Source organism: Engraulis encrasicolus, chromosome 17 (assembly GCF_034702125.1).
Source record: "Engraulis encrasicolus isolate BLACKSEA-1 chromosome 17, IST_EnEncr_1.0, whole genome shotgun sequence".
Taxonomy (NCBI): Eukaryota; Metazoa; Chordata; class Actinopteri; order Clupeiformes; family Engraulidae; genus Engraulis; species Engraulis encrasicolus.
This window is the reverse complement of record NC_085873.1, coordinates 17,200,372-17,224,482: the sequence shown is the minus strand read 5'-3', so window position 1 is coordinate 17,224,482 and position 24,111 is coordinate 17,200,372. Positions and strand designations below refer to the sequence as shown.

The window sequence follows — 24,111 nt, the reverse complement described above, 5'->3', positions numbered from 1 at the left end:
TTGCCTTGCACTAGCCTGATCACGTGACCAAAAATGCTTTTCTGCAGCATTGTAGAGCATGACTTCACATGCAAAGCCGTGCACCACAACACGGAATGGAATAGTCTAAATAATTTCGCCTTGGCATGATGCCAGACTGGTTTTGTTGTCAGCTTTAGTGGATGGTATGGTCACCTGTGTTGCACTGTAACTGTTGTTTGCAAGCATCCGCCTGGATTTGGTGTCAACTTCGCGGATGAGAGCGCTCTGCTGGAATTAAGCGCAGGCCCTGCTATGTGCTTGTGTTGTGGAGTTACCAAACAGGCCAGTTTACATGGTGCTGTTCAGTCAAGCCAGATATACCAGTTTTTGAACTGGACTGTTGAAGGCCACAGCATATAAACCAGCATGTAACCAGTGAAACGTCTACCTTCTCAAGGTGACTGTTTTCCCCCAGGCTGTTCAGCTAATGAGTCATTGAGGAATGGCACGTCACCGGGAGGCACAGCTAGTGAGCTTGGTGCGAATCACACAGACAAATTGCTCCCAAACCTGGTTGTGAAATCACGAGGCAGACAGACACGTGTGGACAGGTAGAGCGGTAAGCTCGCTAGACATTGTGTCATCAGAGCAGAATATACATGTGCAAAAATCGCCTAGTAGAGTAAGATAAGTCAAACTCTGTCCCCCTAATACAAAGGAGAATGCTCAGGTTCGGGCTCCTAAGGGGGCGTTATTCCCTTCTTCTTCTCCTCTGGTGTTTGGTGGTGGCTTGCACAAAATGTGCGCTGCTACCATCTATAGCACTAAGGGAACGCCATTTATTCTCAACCTAGACTGCTAAAGAGGCCTGCTGAAGGGCTGTTTACCTGAGGTCACCTGAATCCTAGAAAAGTATGGGCTTGATGTATCTTACTTCACTAGACGATTTTTGTATGTGCTTCAGAAGGCTAGAACCTCCATCTCTCCCCACTGTGAGTTGGTGTACCACTAGGAGGCGACAGACCCCCACAACCATTTACACTGTGTGCAGTTTATTGTTGTGAATGGATGTATCCAGGACTCTATATAAACTTTTTTTCACCACCAGCCAAATGGCTAGTAGATCTTAATTGTACACACTCATAATAGTTAAAAGTGGCCATTACATTTTCTTTTCTACCAGCCAAAATGAATGTTCACCAGCATTTGGCTGGTTGCGGGTGTTTAGAGCCCTGGATGTATTATGTAGGCTGATTCAAGGCTTGTCTTTGGTATTGTCTACGTATCTCATTGCTAAGTGCTTTTAGACAAAACGGTTATTGACAAATGGCCATCAGCGATGCAGTTTCAATGCAAAAAAAGAAATTTGATTAAACTCAGCTGGGGATGAGCTACTGGCCAGGTGAAACATTCAAGATAACAGAACCAGCTCATCTGGAGGATTTGCTTTTATTTGGACTCCACTTTTATGAGAAGCATGTGGGTGTGTGTTGTGATGGTTTATCTGTGTTGAGGTGTGATTGGTATCTCCGTATGTGTCGAGGCCAGGCAGGTGACAGATGGTCGTGATGCAGAAGGTCAGTGCGGCTGCTGCTTCCTCAGCTAGCGCTCTCGATCTCTCTCTCTGTCTCTGTCTCTGTCTCTGTCTCTCTCTCTCTCTCTCTCTCTCTCTCTCTCTCTCTCTGTCTCTCTCTCTGTCTCTGTCTCTGTCTCTGTCTCTGTCTCTGTCTCTGTCTCTGTCTCTTTCTATGACTGGCTCGCTTGACAAATAACAGGAGCGTCACCCAGCTGATTGTTTTGATTCAACACGAATCACAAACAAGCCACGTAGACGAGGGCATTTCGCTCTGTTCTTTGCGTCATGTGATTATCTGTGTGTGTGTACACGTGTGCATTTTTGTGTGTGTGTGTGTGATGCAGGGTGAGCAGCAGCAGCAGCTGGGTGAAATGATGTTGCGGGGAACAATCAGGGTTTAATGAAATTAAAGTTGCCTTTTTAATTTCACAAATTTCAGAAATCAATTTGTTGACACGCCAGTGTAATGGGTGCAATTATGTCGCGTGATTAACGAGCAGCAATTTAGGCTCTCTCTCCTCTTCCTCCTCCATCTTCTGCCACCAGTCTGCTGTTTTTCTCTCTTCCTCTTCCCTTTCTTCTTTCTCTCCCTCTTATTTTCTTTCTAGGGTTTCTCGGTCTTCTCCTCTTCCTCATTTGCCATATCTTGGGTCTTAAACATCAGATGTGAATGTGTGGGATTTCTCTTGTCTGTGGGAGTGTAATCCCTGTTGAAGATGCAGCGGTGTTATAATGATGAAACCTCTCTGCGATCATGGCAGTGATGTTGTAAAGGAGGGTTAAACCAATCCGCCCCTTTATCTTCTCTCGCTCTCCCGCTCTCTCTCCTTCTCTTTGTTCATCTCCATCTCCTCCCTCCCTCTCTCGCTGCCCTCTCATCATTTTCTGTCCTTCTCATTCTGTCTTTCTGTCTGTTCCCCCACTCTTTCTCTCTCTCTCTCTCTCTCTCTCTCTCTCTCTCTCTCTCTCTCTCTCTCTCTCTCTCTCTCTCTCTCTCTCTCTCTCTCTCTCTCTCTCTCTCTCTCTCTCTCTCTCTCTCTCTCTCTAGGTTCCCTCTGTACTATGAGTTGAAGATTGCCTTTGTGATCTGGCTGCTGTCTCCCTACACCAGAGGCGCCAGCCTCATCTACAGAAAGATCCTGCACCCGCTGCTCTCCTCCAGAGAAAGGGTATCGCAAACGCACACGCACACACAAGGAAACACAAGTTAACATATGCATACACACCCATATTCATGACTGAACTCTGATTGTGTGTTATTTATCCTTCTGTGGAAGCCAGCAAACACATACCAACACACTATATGGACACACTACATGCACACATACACACACACATACACAGACGATAAGATGATCTTATATGTTGTTCTTTGCATGGGTTTGATGATGAAACATTGGTGCAAGCCTCTCTAATGTAGCGGACCATCAAGCATATACTAATTAAATAGCATGTGGAGAGAGAGACGCTGGATACTCCACATGCTTGGTCCAATTAAAACGGCTAGATCACATGTTTTAGTGAGCTAGAGGACGGCGACTCTCTGAAAAGCATAGCAAAGGGGAAGGCTGCAGCAGCAGCAACACCAATTAAATGTGCAGCCTTTACTGGTGCAAACAGACCATCATTACTGTCAAAAGCTAATGCTTTGACTCCAGCAGAAGGCTCAGCGGCGTTGTTTTGAAAATGGGAGTTTTGCACCATTAGAGGCTGTTTTTTTCTATGCTGGTGTCGAAAGCACTATCCTCAGCCCTGTATGATAGTCGGCACAGGTCGTTCCATCCTGCTGTTTGATGAGCTTTACGGGCAAATTGACACTGTTGTGTTGGTGGTCACCACAGGCATGTCTGTCCTGATGTGTGACATTAAGGCACATATACATCGCAAAAAAAATAAAAAATAAAAATAGCACTATGCTCCTCTCTGCTTCTGCCATTACCACAGTAACTGCAAGTATTAAATTAGTAATGTGAATGTGATTAATGCAAGTCATTTAAGATGAATTATCATGTATAATATAGTACGGGTGTGTGTAGAGAGAGGCGGTGAGAGAGCTGTATGTAATAGTAATAATATAATGTGTATTATTGTTTTATTGACCATGCGAATGGAGCGCAAAAAGCACACGTTGCTCGTTTGTCAGACATTTTCTCTAACCTTAGTCTCTTTCCCTCCCTGTGTGTTTGTGCTTCCGTATGTGCCCCCACCAACTGCTGTGTCCATGCAGGAGATTGACGACTACATTGTGCAGGCCAAAGAGCGTAGCTACGAGACCATGGTGAACTTCGGCAAGCAGGGCCTAAGTATAGCCGCAACCGCAGCTGTCTCCGCAGCTGTCAAGGCAAGTGCAGATATCTGTGCGTGCGTGCGTGTGTGTGTGAGAGACACAGAGAGCATGTCTTTGTGTTGAGAGGAACAGAGCATGAGTGAAAGTGTCTATATCTGTACACTTGTGCGACAATAAATTGTATGCGTGATTGAGAGTGTGAAAAGGTGTGTGTGTGTGGATGGGGGGGGTTCCGTTTATGGGAATGTGCATTTCATGCAATCTTTCCACTGCATCGAATGAAAGTCTTAATACCAACAGACGTGGAAACAGTCTCTCTGTCATATACGCACTTAATCCTTGTGGCGCGTTTCACGCAATGCACAATTGAATGTCAGTCTCTCAATAAGCTTCACCCAATGTGGTTCTATCTGGTAAGAGCCAGACTTTTCTCCCCCTGGAACCCAGCTAGTGCAGTTTTTGAGGGTCGTGTCTGGTGAAGGTTTTTCATGCGTGTCTGCACTCTAGTGCTGTCTTGGGGGCGCCTCTCTGCCAAACTTGTACCCACAGGGGTTCCATGACTATGGGATTGTGTTGTTCTGTGAAAGACAGAAAGTTAAGTTTTAAGGAGGGTGTGTGTGCCTGTGTCTGCTCTCTTAAAGGGCACGACCGGTTGGCTCTGTTGTGGGGTAAGGGCACTCTTGAGAGGTGTGTGTATTTGTGCGGGTGTGGGTGCGTGCGTGTGTTTTGTGTGTGTGCATTTTTTTGTGTGGGTGCGTGCTCGTGTGCGCGCGTGTGCGTGTGTGTGTTGGCGTGTGTGTTGGCGTGTGTGTTGGCGTGGCGTGTGCGTGCGTGTGCGCATGCGTCTGCATGTCTGTGTGTGCGTGCGCCTGTGTGGAGAGGGGCATGACTGGCAAGCTGTGCCAGTTGGTCTCTGGCTCTGGCACCACTAAGACGCTGGGTGTGCCCTCGCCCCCTCTCCAAATGCCAACTCAGCTTTGCCACTAACTCCTCCTGGCTCGCACCTCTCAGAGCAGCTCCAGGGAGTTTTTCTACAGTTGTTGTTGCGGCATCCCTGGGGTTTGGATGCTGCGTTGTTACAGTGGATTTACAAGGACGAGTTTTCCCCCCCACTCTCAACCCGCTTGCCCGCCTCGCGTGGAACGCCCCGGCCCCGCCTCTATCATTTTGCAAGCGTCCATGTATTACCGGCGTTAGTCATTGGTGTTACTAGTCTTTGCTACCGCAATGCATGTTGTTAAGCTGGAATGATTTGTAGCCTTTTCTTATTCACATGAAATGCAAACTACTATCCAACATAGTTTGTCGATCTTAAACACAACAGCACTATTCGCATGGATGGAGGAAAGTCTAGAGGGGTGTATGGCAAATTACTCCATTTGAGAGTTGATGTACCATCAACAAGGTTATTGTAACACCATTTTGAGGTTGTTGAAAAAACTATAGTGTTGGTCCAACACACACACACACACACACACACACACACACACACACACACACACACACACACACAGTCGGGCGTAGACTCGCGTTGAGCGAGCGCAATCAACGTGGTATATTAATCAGCAGCAGCAGTGGCGACAACATCTCTGCTTTTCAATTACCAACCGACCTGCCAAAAACATTGTCTCTCTGTCTCTCTCTCTGTCTCTCTCTCTGTCTCTCTCTCTGTCTCTCTCTCTGTCTCTCTCTCTGTCTCTCTCTCTCTCTCTCTCTCTCTCTCTCGCTCTCGCTCTCGCTCTCTCTCTCTCTCCCCTTCTTGTATACACACACACACACACACTCAGGCAGCCTAATGTTTTGTCTGTGAGGGTCAGTCCAAACTTTTTGGGGGCTTTTAGGTGGAGAGCCCTCTTTTCTGTTCCCCCATTTCTTTCTTGTTTGCTCTACTCTCTCTCTTGTCCTCTACTTCCCCTTGCTTCTTTCTTCCTCTCTCCTTCTCTTTCTTTCTCTCCTTCTCTTTCTTTTCCTCTCTCTCTTTCTCTGTCTCCTCTCATTTTCTGCATCTGTCGTTCCGTCTGCGCCTTTCTCTCATGTGCCGCCAGATAGCTCGTTTTAGAGGAATATAAAAAAGGGCCTTGAATACCCGATCTCCATTAGAGCAACCGTTGATGGGCCTTCAAAAAGGCTGCGTCTGCATTATTCCTTTCACTTTACATTATTCCTTTCACTTTGCCCCCCCCCCCTTCTCATCTCTCTTCCGTCTTGTCTCTTTCCTGTCGCGGCTGTGTCATCTTCGCTGTTTTTGTGCTGTATCCTAACACTGTTGTTGGTCTAATAATCCCCCTCTCTCTTTTTTTCCTTCATGCTGTCTTTTCCTCTCCTTCTTTCTTCTGTATGTCATACATTTTCTTTCTTTACGCCGTTTTCATTCTTTATTCTTTTCATTGTCACTTTGCAACCCCCCCCTGTTGTCGCTGTGTTCTTTTCTTTTCTACCACTATCCTGTCTGATTCTTCTTCAGTCTTTGTTTACTCTCCCTCTGGTTGTCCATCTCTCTCCCTCTCTATCCCTCCTTCTCTGCCCTTGTCGTAACCGTTTATTAGGAGCACTGCCCTGCTCTGCTGCTTCTCTCTAACGTCTAAGGTAACCTTTCTTGCTTCTGTTGCATGCTCTGGAAATTAACACCAATAGTGCACAGACATGCATGCGTATAGTGTACACACACTGGCACACATTCTTTATCTGTCGTCCTTCTATCAACACAAGCATGACGCCACCTCTGCTGCATGCCTAGAGTCTGGTGACGAATGGTCTGACCAGCCGATGTGTGAGAGAAGGAGAGTGTGACACCCACCCTAGTGAGCTGCGTGTACTGTGTGTGTGTGTGTGTGTGAGAGAGAGAGAGCACGAGAGATCATGCATTCGTGTGCTCTCCGAAGTAGATATTATCCAGTCTTGGGAAATCGTACATAACATTTTTCAATGAGCTGTTCAGTGGTAATGACCACAAGGAGGGCATTCATGTGCCCTTCCCATGTCGGCGTTTGGTATTTACCATAATTCCCAGAGCACATGAATGCACGGTGAGACTCTCTCACACATGGACACACAAACCTTGTGAGAGACTGACTGACACGGCGGGAACACTGAGGTTGATGATGATGAGTTTGTGTGACACCAGGTGTGAATGTGGTGCTGACTAAGGTGTGTGTGTGTGTGTGTAGACAGACACTAATCTGTGTGTGTGTGTGTGTGTGTGTGTTACAGGGTCAGGGTGCGATCACTGAGAAGCTACGGAGCTTCAGCATGCACGACCTGTCTCAGCTGCAGGGAGACCAGACGGACGCAGCCAACCGCCGTGGACTGCCCTCCCAAGCCGATGGAGCAGGTAAACCTTTGCACACTATGGACACAGACAGAATCATGCGCGCACACACACACACACACACACCATTTATTTCTATACATTTATGCAGCCTTTTTTCAGAAAGTGCGCTCAACTCCAAATTGTTTCTGACAAGGCCTTCGGGTGCAAGCACATATTTTGTAGAAAAGCAGCTAGACGCAGAAAAAGGCTTAGGCCGAAACGTCTGTCTGTCATGCTACCCCACTAAAATAAAATGCAAGAATCACACTCAAGAGTGGGGCTTTTCTACAAAAATATGTATATTTATGCAGACCGCACAGCATTTCACTCCTACATACAAACAGATGTACACATTTGTGTGTGAATATACTCAGACATGAACTCGTATCTAAACAGACAGACACATACCCATGCATAAACAGATGCACGCTTACATGCACTCAAAGGTACCCGCACTTCTCTGATACCAACCCATTCTGTTTCTATATGTGTACTAAGCACAGAATTGTACACACACGCACCACACACACACACACACACACACACACACACACACACACACACACACACACACACACTACTTTCTCCTCCCATTCAAACACATGGTAAATCCTGTATTTTCCTCTCTGATCCTGTAAACTGGCTCACCCCACTTTCCAGGTGCTCGATCCTCTGTCAAAGGGCCCCTTACTCGCAGCCAAAGCACCCCAGGTCTGTCTGTCTTTCCGCCTCTCCTTGTGTGTGCATTAGAAGTGTGTGTGTGTAAAATGTAGAAAGCTGTGTCTTGTGCGTGTAGAGATGGGTGGTTTAGTTGTAGCTCGTTTCTGTCCGTATGAATGGGTGTGATTCTCTCTTGGGTACTTACATACTGACCTCTCCACTTGTAATTCCATTTGTCACGATTCCTTGTGTCTTCTGGTGTTGTGTATTGTCATGTCAGTGCATTTCTAGGCCTCAGTAGATGTGGTCAGCGTTACGCCTCAATTAGAACTTCATAGAGCTGACCATGCTCAGGTGGCAAGACGATGCTATTTATTCTTAGCATAGATGTAATAGTGAATGCGTAAAGCACTGGTGTTAAACATTTTTTCTCTTAGCTTAGATGCCCTTCAGGGTAATGTATTTAACCACTCGTGACCCCAGCACTGGGGGCCATTGATGATCGTCAGTAGGGATGAGAGACCAATCGTGCTCTAGTTTGAACGTTCCCTCATGTGTTTTGACCTAATGTGATATCAGCTCATGTCATTAAGGCAGATTCATTATCTTCATCGTCAAGACATCACGTCTGCGAACCTCATTAACACTCAGACGTGACTGTTGTAGATTGAGAGGAACGTGTGTAGTGTAGAGATCATGTTTACAATCGCTTGCATTTGGGTTTTTTTTGTTTGTTTCACCAATAGAAGAAATCAATACTACAATATGCAAGCGTGTTCTTTATGCTAACATACCCATTGCTCGTTCAGTGTGTCTGTATGTATAGACAGATGTGTGATAGCATGTGTGTGCTTTTCGAGAGTTGACAAACGGTGTTTACATGTGTGTGTTTGAACCATTAGTATTACCTATACACTATCCACACAGCCTACCGCAGTAGTACGGTTGTCCTAGTGATGAAAGAAAGAAATGTCTGATGTGTCCCGGATCAGTGGGAGAAAAGTGAGAACACAGAAGAAGATGGTGATGATGATGATGTTGAAAGCAAAAGACCTTGCCTTGGTGGTAATCACAAAGTGTTCTTTCCCCACCTGCACTTTCTCTCTGCAGAATGAGACTGCTTTGTACCAGCTCAAGGGCTCTGATGAACTGAGAACTAAGACACACGTGCACACAATGCCATACACACTCTTTCTCTCTCGCGCTCGCTCTCTCTCTCTCTCTCTCTCTCTCTCTTTCTCTCTCTCGCTCTCTCTCTCTCGCGCTCGCTCTCTCTCTCTCTCTCTCTCTCTCTCTTTCTCTCTCTCGCTGATGATGATGATCACAAAGTGTTCTTCCCACCTTTGTACTAAGCATCACTCACCAGAGCCCTTGAGCTGCGACATTCATAAAGATGCGCGCGCACACACACCTACTCGCTCTTCCTTCTCTCTCTCTCTCTCTCTCTCTCTCGCTCTCCTTCAAGCACACGCACGTATACACACCTCCAGGAAAGTCACACCCAGTGATCAACAATGGCTCTTCTTCTCCTCCTCCTCCTCCTCCTCCTTCTCCTCTTCATCCTCCTCCTCCACCTCCTGCTGCTGCTGTCTTATTTGTCTCCTGGCTGCAATAGATCTGAGCACGGTCTCTCGCTCACTCACTCAGACTCATTCTCTCCTCTCTGAAAAAGCCATCAAGAGAACCGAGGCATCGGCAACGAGAGAGATGGAGAGAGTGAGGGAAAGAATCAGAGGGAGGGTAAGAGAGCAAGTGATGGAGTGGGTGGGTGGAGGTAGAGAAGATGAAGATGAAGATGGAGTTGTGCTGTAGTGTGGTGTGGTGGAGGGGCTGGTATATAGGCTGGCAGAAAATAAAGCACCATCTCTTAGTCTGCCGTGTGTGCGCTGCGTCCTGAGCTGCATACCTAATGAGACTCTCGCGCCTCTCTATGCTAATGCGGCACGCCGTTTGAAATTCCGCCGGCATTCCGGGTCATTCTCTACTCCTCCTCCTCTCCTCCTCCTCCTCTTTTCTCCTCTCCCCTCTGTTCTCTTCTCTCCTCCTCCTCCACCCTTCTCCTCTTCTCTCCTCCTCTCCTCCTCTCTCCGCCGTCTGCAGCAGCCTCTTCTCTCCATCGTCGTCGTCGTGGCGATGCTATGCCGTACCATTACCATCAGCGCGGCGCCGCAGCCGCCATAAAGAGGCCACGCTCGCAAATGTCAGCCATCACCAAACACGCCGCACCACGAAGGTCGTCTGCTGAGCTTGTGAAATGTTAATGTCGCTCGTGTGTGTGTGCGTGTGTGTGTCGGAGAGGAGGTGGGGTGGTGTAGGGAGGAAGAGTTCATTTGGCTAAAGAGCGGAGAAATGACAGTGCGAGGGGGCATAATTAAAAACGGTCATGTTGTTGTGAAGTCAGGTGTGGCGTATGCTCGTTTGAAATGCCTGTCCCGTTTCCCCTCTCTTGTGTACCGCCGCTGCCTCTTATACACCTATCCCTCTCTCCTCTCTAAACACATCTCTTTCTCTCTTTGTCTTTCTTTCTTTCGTTTTCTTTCTCCATCTCATTTACTGGCTCTCAGTCTTTCCCTCTCCGGTGCCTCTCTCCCCTTCTCCCTCTTTTTTCCTCTCTGCCTCAATCTCTTTCTTCTCCCCCTCCCCTCCCCTCCCCTGTTCTCCCCTTCTCTTCTCCCTCTCCCTGCTTCTCCTCTGCGTGGGTCATTTGAGGCAGTGCTTTGCATGACTGTGTTTTATGGCTCCTATCTCCCTTCAGCCCGGAGCAGAGAGGCAGGCACTACTTTTATTTGCACCGTTTCTCTCTCTCTCGCGCGCTCTCTCTCTCGCGCTCTCTCTCTCGCGCTCTCTCTCGCTCTCTCTCTCTCGCTCTCTCTCGCTCTCTTTCTCTTTCTCTCTCGCTCTCTCTGTCTCGCTCTCTCTGTCTCGCTCTCTCACTCTCTCATTCTCTCATTCTCTCACACTCTCACACACACACACTGTTTCTCTTCATGCCCTGACTTTCCCTCTAGTTCCCTCTTTCCATGCTGCCCCATAAGGCGTGTTCTGTCAGCTTTTTACTGCCGACAGTATTTAAAGCTGGAGGTTCTGTTCTGGGGCTCTTGCATGTGCATACATACACACTCACATACACTCACACACGCACACATTACACATATACATATGCCCGCATAGACAACATCCGCATAGATGTATTCATGTCATTCACATAAACACAGGTGTGTACACTTGAGAAAATCATGCGTATGTACACTCAAATGCATGCATTTTAAACACACACACACACACACACACACACACACACACACACACACACACACACACACACACACAAGCATCCATGCGTGGCGTGCCCACCTTCGCATGCTGAATGGGTCTCTTGTTGGCGGACAGCTATTGAACGCACCGATTGACCAGCCGCACTTCGAGGTGCTAAAAATCCTGTGGCGTAATCTAATCAGTACCACTCGCGCTCAATATCAGAGCTGCAATTTGTGTGTGTTTGAGATGAATGTGTGTGTGCGTGTGAGCTTGCGTGATAAATCTTGAGTATGTAATCGTGTGTGTGTGTGTGTGTGTACTAGAGACCGACCGATCGATCGGCCGGCCGATTTAATCGGCCGATTTTTGCTATTTTTTAATGAATCGGCATCGGCCGATTTTCTCATTTGGTTGCGCCGATTTTAAGGTCGAGGTCACGTGCTTAAAATTAATGAAAAACGAACGAAATAACAGTCGAGTGGCTCCCCCAGCTGTGATCCTGCCCCCATAGTTCACTTCAGGGAGCCGTTCAAAAGAACCGGCTCCGTGAACGTCACACCTCTCTATCAGGCACACCTCTCTCAGGCACATCAGCGGGCAGCTACTGGGAGCCCTAGTACTGTGGTAACCAGTGTGAAGTTTACCTCTAAAAATACAATAGGAAGTTAAAATCTAAGCGAAATTTTATCAAAAAAGGATGCAAATCTGACATGTGATTGACTTTCACCCCATGTCTATTTGTTTTCAACGGCAATGGAGTTGAAATCAAAGTTGCTAGTGGTGTGTGACCACGAGTGCCTTTTACCATAGCCTTCCTACAGCTGCTTATATAGCTACACTCCAAACTGAATAGCGGTTAACGTTAGCGATTGCTTAGCACTTTTATTTGTGACTTTAACCCACAGTTGGAATAGTATCATGCTATACTGTAAGCATGTTGCGCATAAGTGCCATTATTTTTTGATAGCTTTGTGAATCCATCCTGTAAAATTGCCTCTGCTGTGGCTATAGCAAGTTAGCTAAACATGCTAGGTTACGACAGAACTTGCTCATTTAAACTGAGGTAGGCACAGAGAGGAGAGCTGCCTTTGTTTACATCGTTGCCTGCGTGCATGTGAGATAGAGGCACTTGATCTGATTGGATCAGCACGAGTTTCACATTGACCCATGAAGTGCAGGGGAAGTAGTGCTGGCTATAATAAGAATTAAATACAAATTAAACAGCTTATAAACATGCACTGATTGATTGTAGGCAACAATAAAATAACAAGATAATAATAAATAACAATTAATAATAAGCTTAATTATTAACCATGTACATGTGGATAATTCATACAAGTGTATTACACTGACACAATAATATTTATGCAATTTGTGTTACCTTTTCTTACATTGCCTCTTGAAAATATTGGAAATAAATCATGGGCCATCAGACAGCTTTTGCCTCCCTTGTGTATTTGTTACCGGTCATCTCACAGCTAATGTGCGGCCCGGCCCCTTGTTTATTTTCCTGTATTTTCTTCACTAAAAAAGTTTGGACAGCCCTGGCCTACATAATATTTCTACTAGGCCTATCTATATGAATATTAAGGGTGTAAATAGAACATATGTTACTTTTAATTAATAAAATACATATGTTATGGATAAATAAATGAAAAAGAATATTGTTTATATACCGGTTATTTTTAGCATGCCAATTAAGGATAATATGATGGCATATCGGCCCCAAAAATCGGCCCAAAAAATCGGCTGGTCACATCGGCCATCGGCTGACTCTGACCTCTAAATATCGGCATCGGCATCGGCCATAGAAAAACCCATATCGGTCGGTCTCTAGTCTGCACGCTCTTTCCCGCTGTGCACTTCCGACAGACCCCCCTCTCCAGGAGTACTCTGTACTCGGCCGTAAATGGGAATGAACTAGAGCGGCGGGTTGTATTCATCACAATGTTGTGACTGTGAGCCTCTCATCCTTCCAATGCTGATGGGGACTGGCTGTTAGTCTGCTGCCACAAGGACTGTGGCTGGAGCAGAGGCAGCTGCTTGAAACAGAAGAAGGGAGACAAGACAAGAGAGGGGTGTTGTTTAGCTCCCCATCCTTTCATACTGATATTATGTTGTTGTTAGTCTAGGCATGAAACTGAAGCTATTGCTCGGAGGAGAGGAGAGCAGAGGAGAGGAGAGGAGAGGAGAGGAGGAGCTTCCCATTCTTACAGATTGATGTTGAGGTTGTTGTTAGTCTGGTCATGAAACTGGGGCTGTTGTTCGAACAAAAGGGAGAGGAAATGAAATGAAATGAGATGAGAGGAGGACAACTGCTGTAGCGAGTCCCCCATCCTTACTGATGGGGAGTGCCTGTTGTAGTCTGGCCATGGGCTGGAGCTAGAAGAGTGGCACAGGAGAGGTGGACAACAATGTTGTGGGTCTCCATCCGTCCATAGTACAATCCTAATGGGGAGCTGCTGTCGGCTCCAGTCTGGCCATGAGCTGGAATGGGTTAGCTGGAGCCAGAGCTGTGAATATTGTCCAACACAGGAAAAGAGAAGGAGAGAAGAGAGGAGGACGGTGGTGTCGGGAGCTTCCCGTCCTTTACATCCTGATGGGGCAGTTGCTGTTGATGTTAGTCTGGCTCTGTGCTTGATAAGCTAGGGCTGCTGTTGGAAGCAAGAGAGAGGAGAGAGGAGGACAAAGGAAACGGCTCCAGCAAAAACACGCCCTCATTCATGCAGCCACATCTCCCCCCAGTGGATGGAGCAGGGAACTGTGCTCTTCGTCTGGAGTTGTTACTAGGGTGACAGGTGTGTGCGTGTGAGCGTGCGCATGTAGCATTGTCTGTTATGGAGCTGCAAGGGGTTTTTGAGGACATGGTTGTGTGTTTTTCAGAGGCAGGAGTAAGTGGCACTTTTCGAGAGAAGAAAAGCTGAGTTTGCCAGGTTGGATCCCCACCAGACCAGAGTAAATAGGTGTGTGTGGTGGTATGTCACACACTAGAAGTGTGTGTGTTTGTGTGACAGGGGCAGTCCAGTGCAGTTGGTGAGGCCCGGCTGCCTAGTGAGGTGTGAGGGCAGCTGTGGCCTTCCCTCCTACTGAGGCATCTGCCAAGTCAGCGTGAGGGAGGGAGAGTGAGTCTCAGTTGCTATGAGGCAGCAGTGAGAAGCCCACTGTGGCACGTGTGCCATTCGCTGGATGCCCTCGCTGAACCTGAACCCCTCTCCCCTCTCCCCTTTCCCCCTCCTCTCCCTCTCCCCTCCTCTCTCTCTCCCCTCCTCCTCCTCCTCAGAAAAGGTCAGGAATCCTCAGGCAGGGCTACGGTTACAGCAGGACAAGACACCAGTGTGTTTACTGCAAGGAAGAGCCCCACACGTGTAATCAGATATGAGGACTGTTCCTCAGGGGTAAACACTGGTGTCCTCTTGTAACTTGCTGTACATTAACTAACCAATGTGTACCCATGGCACACGCACGCACACGCACATGCACACATTCAGTACAAATGAACTTGAGTCCTGTGTATTCCGTTTTATCCATAGTACATGACTTACATTACACCTCATGTCAAAAGCAATTTCCAATAAAGTGCAGAAAAGAAGTTACAGGTTTGCTGAGGAGGGTAGTATAGTGCTGGCCCATAGGATTGAACTTATTTGTTTGTGCCTTTGTAAACCGATGCTCTACCTCTAGATCCACATTTCTGGAATATCACTGCATCACTAATCGAGTGATCTCAATAACTTCACCACTGGTAGTGTGACGCCAGGGTGTGCCTTTGAAATTTAGCATGTACAAATTCAAACCTCTCCAAAGTGTTCTGAAGAAGTGAAATGTTAACTTTGAAAGCAAACCTACAGCTGGTATACATCTATTGCACGTAGCATACATGTAGTGGGCATCTAATGCCTGCTTAGTATTGTGAGCTGTTTTATGTAGAATGGTTTCTAAAAGCAAGGCACTCTACATTTCTGATGTTTTCATGAAGCATTTTTTTTTATTGATGTAGTAAATAGCGTGTACGATCCACTCCAGTCCATTAGTGACTACTCCTGATTTGCTATTGTTTCAAAACAACCTGTGGCCTTTCAACCTGGTGGAATCGCACTGAAGCTAAATAATTCAGTTGCTCTCATAGTCGGGAGGGATGTACTAGTTCCCTAGTTGGTGCAACAGTAGAGTTGCCTGACTAATTGCTGCGGCAAAATACAATATTGAGTGGTGGTTCTTCGTCTTTGCTTGCCTGGCTGGATGCTCCACGCACATTCAGAGGCAGTGATGAGGATGGTGAAGTGGTGGTCTTGTTATACCGCATTGGCCATTTTCTAAGCTTATATTGTGATGCCGTTTTGATTGTAGTGCTGCTCGTTTTACTAATGCCTGGGTGAATCTTGGTAGTGAGTGAGCATTTATTTACTAGCATAGATGTTAGAAATTACAACTGAACCAGATTCTTGCTAAACACCAGGTCCATCAGATCAACCTTGCTGAAAAGGCCATTGCAGTGATGACTAAATCCCCTCATTTAGACTCAATCAGATGAAAATCACACTCAAACGGCAAGTTGTTGACTGTTTTAGCAACTAATGAAATGATTAATAATGGCATCACCAGAATCTGGTTCAGTACGGCTGTACCTTGTTCCCTTGTTGTTGGTGGGAAGGTTATGGTAATGGGGATTTCTATTAGCGTAGTATCCACTTTATGACCATGCCCAGAAACCCTGCCCATTTGACGTGTTCCCACAGCTTTTCCTGTCTGCTAGTTCCGGTTAGGTTTCCCGTAGCCCTCCTGAATGATTTCGCACAAACAACTGCTACCCAAGTAGTAATCGTGCTGCCCTTGTAAACGTGGATTATGAAGTGGATAATCTCTTCTTCACCTTTTGAAAGGATATGTCACGTGTACTCATTTCTTCAAAGCAGAAATGGTAAAGATTAACTTCAAAGGTTATTGTCCTGATGTTGACGTGTGTGTTTCTGTTGCGGTGCGCCGGTGTTGTGTGTGTGTGTCTTGTCTCCTAGGAGACTACTACGAGCGGGATCAGGATGAGCGTACGGATGATGATGAGTCGGAGCCGGTGTTCTCGGAGGACGAGGCCGTGTCCCAGCGCGGCGTGAGGAGATCCCAGAGCCACAAGGTCACACGCTCCAAAATACGCAAGGACGTGAGTACACACACACACACACACACACACACACACACACACACACACACACACACACACGCAAGCACTCAAAATTCGCCGGGCGCGCACGCACACACCAAAATATGCAAGGATGTGAGTACACGCACGTATGGCACGCACGCACGCACGCACAAAATACGCAATGACGTTGTATGTACACACACACAGCACACACTTTATAGTCAAATGCGGTAAAATATGCCAGTCAGTGTTAATTTCGTCAACCATGACTATGACTAAAATAGTTCGTCAAAGCCCTTTTTTGATTTTCGTCATTTAGACTAAGACTACGACTAAATTGGGAAGGCAATGACTAAAATATGACTAAGATTAAAATTGATTTTCGTCAATGTGACTAAGACTAAGACTACATTTTAAAAAGCTGACAAAATTAACACTGATGCCAGTACACACACACACTCGCGTACTGACTTTTGAGAGAGAATGTTGATGATCACACAAATAACAATGGTCATTCTTAGCATCAAGTAATGAAGTAATATTTAAAATGTTAGGTATCAGCAATCCTACTCACATTTCGTGACTTCTGATGTGTGTCCATGTGTTTAGGCTCGCTATGGTTCCCTGCGCATCAAAACCAAGAAGAGACCTGCACTTAACAGCATCAACTATGCACAATAGGAGCGGCCCCAGAGCAAGACTACTGATGATGTGGGCACTCTAGGGACGTTGGGAGTGTCTCTATGCAAGGCTGTATGAGAACATGTGTCTGTGTGTATGAAATGTTTTTAGAATGTGCGGTGTGCAAGCGTACATATTTGTGCACATGTGCGTGTGTACATATGTATGTACAGCATGTGCATATGTGGGGATAACTGACTGTGTGTGTGCGTGTGCGTGTGCGTGTGCGTGTGGTCCTCATAGCTACCCATGTCAGTGTTTTTTCGTGTAATCCTGTCCTATAAATGACATCTACAGTAGGAGTTCACTGGGTGGCGGGTTCCTCTCTCTCTCTCCTCTCCATTTCTCCACACCGACAAACAGACAGACAGACACGCCCCCTGTCAATGCAATACTATAAAGTGTGGCTATTTATTACTGCTATTACTTATTATTGTCATCGGTGAGTCTTTGTATCATATTGTTCAGATGGAGGATGATCTCGGGACAGTGATTTTTATGTTTAGTATTTTAATTTTTTTTAGTAGACTTTTTTGGTGTGTTCTTTTGCTTTTAAGAGTAGGTTTTTAGATACAATCATGCTTCATGTCTATTATTGCTGGATTGAAATGGGTACGATTTTTCTTTCTTTTTTTGTGGTAATGCAGTATTTTTTGTTTCTTTTTAGCATTTTGTCTCTTTGGATGTGGGTCAGTTTTAATGTGTGTGTTTCTTGTTTATTTGCTGTCTCTGTCAAAATGCTGCCTCACAGGCTACATATTTTATCACTCAAGAAACTTTTTCAAAGGTGGCAATGTTTCAAGGACAATCTTAAAGTTCGCTACTTCTATCGCTGACAAACTTGAAAGAGAATCATTTTTTACCAGCTGACCAAAAGTGTCCCTTAAACAACTGCTCCTGTAAGTGAGCCAAAATACCAAAATGAGTCCAAGTCACAATAGCAAAGGGATTTTTAATGGTGTGTGTGTGTATGCCTGTGTGTCTAATGTATGATGCCTCTGATTGCAAAACTGGCTAGTCCAGGAAATCCTCAGATGCCGTTTTGAGAAAAAAATATATTTTTAAAAAGCTATCCGAGGGGGAAGAGATAAAAGAATAAACACTTTTTTTGCACATTGTTGAGAAGTCATGGTTGCTTCCGTCATCTCATTGAGGCCTGTTATCATTCTGCTTCCCTCTATTCTCTTGCTCTCTCCCTCTCTCCCTCTGTCCTTCTCTATACCAAAGTCACTCTTTTCTTTTTCTTTTTTTAAACCAGGTGCTCAGCACCCGCAGGTGTGAGACACTTGTGATTGGGTGATGCGTTTTGCAGCCTTTGTATGTATTGTACATTACAGGAAGTGCATATTGGTGTTCTTTTAAATAAACTTTGAAAGACATACAAAAAAACATCCGTCGTCATTGATTCTAAAGTTATTTGGATTCCTTATCCCCGAGTTTTATGAGAAGTGGGATTCCGTGCTCGTGGTGGTGTGGTTTAAATTAAGACCCCCACAGTACAGAACGCACTCTTTCTTGGCTTTGAAATTGAGCACTTGACGTTCTGCTGACTGTCCTCTCCTTTGCCTAGAAAGCAGCCCCTCAGTGCTCCTCGACAGCGAACAAGCCCAAAGTCATCTGTCGTCCTGCTTAGAAGTCTATTTCCACCAGTCAGCTGTTTTTTCTTCTTCTTCCTCAGCAGCGGCCCCTCTGTGAGGTATCTCAAATACATCTGTCCCGCAGATGACTGTGGCACTCCGCTGGCAGCACTCAGGCCTGTCCTTTCCCTTCCCTCCAAACGGTTGAAGCAGTTGAAGTGTGTGGGTGTGTGTGCGTGCGTGCGTGTGTCTGTGTGTGTATACACACACACACACACACACACACACACAGTCTAGAAATGAACCAAGGCTATTAATCACAAGTACATTCCACCTGTCCACTGCTGCTAGGGTACACCACATAAACCACGCTGCTTAAAATTGTCACACGACGTCTTGTCAGTCATCCTGACGATTGGAAGCAGAAGGGACTTTCTTATTCTATGAGTATTGTGTGAAGGGGATCCAAGAAATATCTTTTGCTAGATATATATAATGTGTGTCAGTTCAGAGTTTGATATACTAAGGAAATGGTTCAAGATGAAAGAGGTCATAAAGACTTAATTTGACTCCTCCATGATATCGCTACAAAGTCCGAACATATTTTCCGGACTTGTTTCCTTTTCAAAGGTGTGTAGGGAAATATGTCCACATCAGGTTTCGTCACATTTCGACATTTCACTTCTTTGATGGTCATGAAATTGAACAGCTATATTCAAAATAGACTTTTGTACATCACAAAGAAATAAAAAATATGTATTAAATTGTAACAATTAAATTGTAACATGACGGTTAAAGGTGCACTATGTAATATTTTTAGTAGTTTATTTATACAATTCATGCTGCCTGTTCACATACAGTAATATGTAACCTTTTTCACAAATACTTACCGCCACCATCAAATCCCAAATAATAGTAAATATTAGTTTATGAAAATGAAAAGATCAAATTTGGCAGTAGACGGCACAGTTTCAATGACCAGGATAGTTGCAATACCTACTCTGGCCACCATCCCACACAGTGCACCTTTAAGTAGGCTATCTGTCTTGAACCATAGTGTCCTCCATAGATCCTAAAACATCCAGACATTGGTCTCTTTAGGACACTGACATATTACTCTTTTATAATAAGAGTTTACTCATTTGTAGAGAATATATTCTCACTCATACACTATGGGCTCACTTGTCTGGAATAGTGTAAGAATAGTATAACATACTATATGTATCTTCAGCCGAACAGAAGGCAGTTGTGTACAGACTTAATATGTTAAACTATATTGAATTATTCAGACACTGATGGGGAGGTGTGCATTACGGAAGGATGATAATGTCAATGAAAACATTGCCAAGGAAATAAGTGTCTGACAGGGCCAAAAAATGTCGCTTTTAAATATCATTTGTAATATGGTGCTGTAACCACTTGAGGGCAGACTTTGCCTATGTGTGAATGCACTGAGAAGTCTAGTCGTCTATCTCTTCAGAATTCAAGTTATTCCATAAAGCTCACAATACATGCTGCTTTCGTAGTTTTTGTTCTCCTCTGGCCATTCAAGAAAGATAAACATTTCCAGACTGTTGATGATGCAAAGAAGGTCTCTTCAATGTTCTTATATAGACTGTATACACACATAGACACCTATTGTCTTGAAATGCCATACCGTAAACGGTGCAAGGATGACTTTTACCACCAGGTAGTGCTGTTGTAAAGGCTGCTGCCCTCCATCCCTTCTTTATTCACTGGGACATTATAAAGTCTCAACTTCACTTCACTTCCCCTCTTTATATCACAATTCAACATCCACACTATTGTCATGACTAATTTCATTACAGGCCCATACAATATAAAACAGGCAAGAAACACCTACCCCAGTATTTTTTTCCTGTGTGACATTTTGGCCATTTCGATCCTTTCGACTGTAAGACTAATTATACCTCATCATTGTGTTTTATTGTCCAGTCATTGCATTAGTCTACTCTCTGACAAAGCAGTGAACTCTTCCAGTAGGTAAGTGTTAACAATGTGACCACCCCCTGGTCAACAGTCAGCACGTCCTACTGGACTTTTGGAGATGACCAAGCGACCCCGACCCCATGTCTTCCCAAGTGCCCGAATGAATTCACACACAGGTGTCAGAGGGGCAATGAAACAGGCACATGACTATGCAATGTCAGAGCTGTTTTCCTGAGTCACAAGCACACAAACATCCTGTCTTATTATTCTCTCTCTCTCTCTCTCTCTCTCTCTCTCTCTCTCTCTCTCTCTCTCTCTCTCTCTCTCTCTCTCTCTCTCTCTCTCTCTCTCTCTCTCTCTCTCTCTCTCTCTCTCTCATACACACACACACACACACACAGAGTGAACTTAAGTCTGAAAATACATCTGATCAATTTCGAAAAGGGTATTTCTATTTGGCGGGGCCACTCAAGTTTTTCAGAAAATGGACATTTCCCCTCTGCAACCCTACACACACACACACACACACACACACACACACACACACACACACACACACACACACACAGAAGAGAAGAAGAAGTTGTGGAAGACGACCACCTTAATGTCGCCCATCATCTTGATGCGAGGGAGAGAGACAGTCACAATGTCTTGCCAAGCCAGCCCACAAACACTAATGTCATGTGTGCATTACAAGCAGGAGTTACTGCAGTGATAGTGTTTGACAATGCGGGCTACTGGGAGAGTGCGAGAGAGAGAGACTCACACATTAGACACATGCAAAAACCCACGCAGCTACCGTATGGATGATTTTGGTCCCTGTTGACAGGGGATGCATGCCGGTGTTGAACCCCAGTCCCAGAGCTCTGTGCCTGGCTGTGCCTGTGCAGCTGGGGCTGTGCTCCACAGGGCTGGAGGACTAGTCAGGATCCACACACACACACAAACACACATACGTGTTACATACACACATACACAATTATACATGTACACGCACACGTATCAGACACACACATGGACACACAATTATCACACACACACACGGACGCACACTTATGAGACACACATGGACGCACAGTTTTCACACACACACCCTGGGCCTCCGGAGGTAGAGCAGCACAGCAGAGTGCTGCAAGCAGGGTGGATTCCTCACAGCGCCGAAGAGAAGAGAACGGAGGAGAAGAGACGACACAAGTTCATAAGCGGGGTTCACTGGGAGGTCAGCCACACTCGCATGCAGTCAGCACTCTACCTCTCTTTCTCTTTCATTCTCTTTCTTCCTCCCTTGTTCCCTCGTTTCTATCACTCCCCTCCCTCTCTCTCTCTCCTCCCCTCCCCTTTCTTTCCCATCTCTTTCTCCGTCGTTATCTGCTCTCCTTTCTTTTTTTCTGGCTCTCCCTCTCTTTCTCTCTCTTTATTTCCCTCCCTTTCTGCCTCTCTTCTTTACACTCCTCTTTTCCTATCCTCTCTCTCTCTCTCTCTCTCTCTCTCTCTCTCTCTCTCTCTCTCTCTCTCCTCTCTGCCAGTTCTGCCCGTTCGGCCACTGTTAGGCAAATGGCTCTTTAATTGTTTGAGTTATAAGGTGCTTGTTTCCCCTCTCTGTGCTCTCTTTTAGCCATTCAATCGTTTGCTCATTGCTCTCTCTCTCTCTCTCTCTCTCTCTCTCTCTCTCTCTCTCTCTCTCTCTCTCTCTCTCTCTCTCTCTCTCTCTCTCTCTCTCTCTCTATCTCGTCCTTCTGACCCCTCCTCAGAGGCTGCTCAGGTGGGTGTGTGTTTGTATGTGTGTATCCTTAAGACACATGCACCGTGTGTGTGCGTGTGTGTGTGTGTGTGTGTGTGTGTGTGTTGGGGGATGAAAAGAGGAGGAGCGATGTCTACAGTGACCCGCAGCTGAACTTTGCGAGGAGCGAGGACTTCCTCTTGACCCAGCAGACACATCCAGAGGTACAGATGGCTCTCTCTCTCTCTCTCTCTCTCTCTCTCTCTCTCTCTCTCTCTCTCTCTCTCTCTCTCTCTCTCTCTCTCTCTCTCTCTCTCTCTCTCTCTCTCTCTCTCTCTCTCTCTCACACACACTCTCTCACTCTCTCTCTCTACCATTTCCTCCCTCTCTCTCCCTGTGTCTCTATCTGTGTCTCTAGTTCTGTCTCTCTCTCTCTTTCTCTCTCTCTCTCTAGTTTGCTCTCTCTCTCTTTTTCCATTTCTCTTTTCTCTCTCTATCTCTCCACCATCTCCTCCCTCTCTCTCCCTCTGTCTTTCTGTGTCTCTATCTCTGTTCTCTCTCTCTCTGTCTCTCCCTCTCTCCTCCTCCACCACCTCCGTTATTCTCTCCCTCCCTCAGACCCTCCTGGCCATTCGTCTAGCTCTACCCCACCACATTATCTGCATTTGCTGTTCCGTTGTTGTTGTTGTGCCCCCTCCTCTCCCCTCCTTTACCCTCCCTTCCCCCGTCGTAACGCTCGCTCTGTTTGGAGAGGAGAGGTTATCACGACACTTTGGGGCACACAGAGGTCAGCTGGCTCCTGCCTCTGTGCGTGTGCGTGTGTGTGCGTGTGCGTGTGCGTGCACTCGCATGTGTGTGTGTGCGCACGTGTGTGTGAGCGCGTATGTGTGTGCGTATGTGTGTGTATGTGTGTGTGTGTGTGTGTGAATGTGTGTCTGTGCGTGCGCTGGTCTTGGAGAGGACTTTGGAAAGAGAAAATCATCAGAAGTGTCCAGGCCTGTCCTGATTTTTTTTTTTGTTACTGCTAAGTGTATGTCATTTTCCTTAATGATATAAGCCCACGCACACACACGCCAGGACAGAATGGGCATTAGGCCTGTGAGAGACGAGGAGAGACTGAGAGGGAGACATTCAACACTCATTTATATCTTCATCACCCATTTTCATCATGACATGTTTCAACCAAGTCAATAAAAGGCATCTGTTCAGTATGTGCAGTGATAACCCTCTAGTTCACATCTTAACCCCTTAGCGCAGAGGCTATGTTACAACCTCACTCTCACCAAAATTGTAATCTTAATCAGTTACTGAAGGCTCTCGGTACTGTCATGGCAAAGTTGTTATGATGTACAGTAGTTGAGTATTTTCAGCAAATAGTGAATAGGAACGCCGGCGACCCCATCTGCAGTAAGAGGCCACAACTGACTTTTCTTTTCAACAAAGCGGCAATGTGTCGGATAGGCACTCTCCAATCCTTCACCTGCAGTTGACATAAAAATGGTGAAATCCAACATCCATATAATAATAATAATAATAATAAATAATAACAATAACAATAAAATAACATTATTTTTGTATATATCAGCGACTCTTTTTCACCAGCATTTTGCTTTTGACTGTGCCATTCAGATGTCAGAAGTCAGGTAGGTTGGCTAGATTCCCCAAATGAGAGTACTTTTTTTGTGATTAACTTTTAACGAGAGTACTTTTTGCTAGCAATTGACAAATAAATGTTAAAATCCAGCAGTCACAGTCAGTCAGTAATATAAAAATGTATTTTTGGTCTATAAATATTCCAGCAGCCTATTTTTGGCCAGCACTTTGCTACAGGACGATGCCATCAGCAAGTCAGGCAGGCAGATTCCCCAAATGGAGTACCTTTACAATTGACAAATAAATGGTAAAATCCAGCAGACAGAGACTGTCAATAAAATAACATTCATTTTTTTGTCCAAAAATATTCCAGTAACCCTATTTTACCAGCGTTATACATG

At 45.6% G+C, this 24,111-nt stretch overlaps 1 protein-coding gene across 2 annotated transcripts in view; it reads left to right on the top strand.

Moving 5' to 3' along the window:
- reep3b (receptor accessory protein 3b) overlaps window positions 1–17,999 on the top strand; it is a 47,846-nt gene extending 29,847 nt beyond the window's left edge. The window contains exons 4-9 of one of the 2 annotated variants that reach the window (XM_063221906.1): window positions 2,586–2,706; window positions 3,765–3,878; window positions 7,035–7,155; window positions 7,795–7,845; window positions 16,065–16,207; window positions 16,799–17,999. In XM_063221906.1, the coding sequence (XP_063077976.1) occupies window positions 2,586–2,706; window positions 3,765–3,878; window positions 7,035–7,155; window positions 7,795–7,845; window positions 16,065–16,207; window positions 16,799–16,870 (622 nt within the window). In that variant the 3' untranslated portion in view covers window positions 16,871–17,999. The remainder of the gene's footprint in view (window positions 1–2,585; window positions 2,707–3,764; window positions 3,879–7,034; window positions 7,156–7,794; window positions 7,846–16,064; window positions 16,208–16,798) is intronic. The other variant, XM_063221907.1, reaches the window with a different exon arrangement.
- Window positions 18,000–24,111: the final 6,112 nt, after the last annotated feature.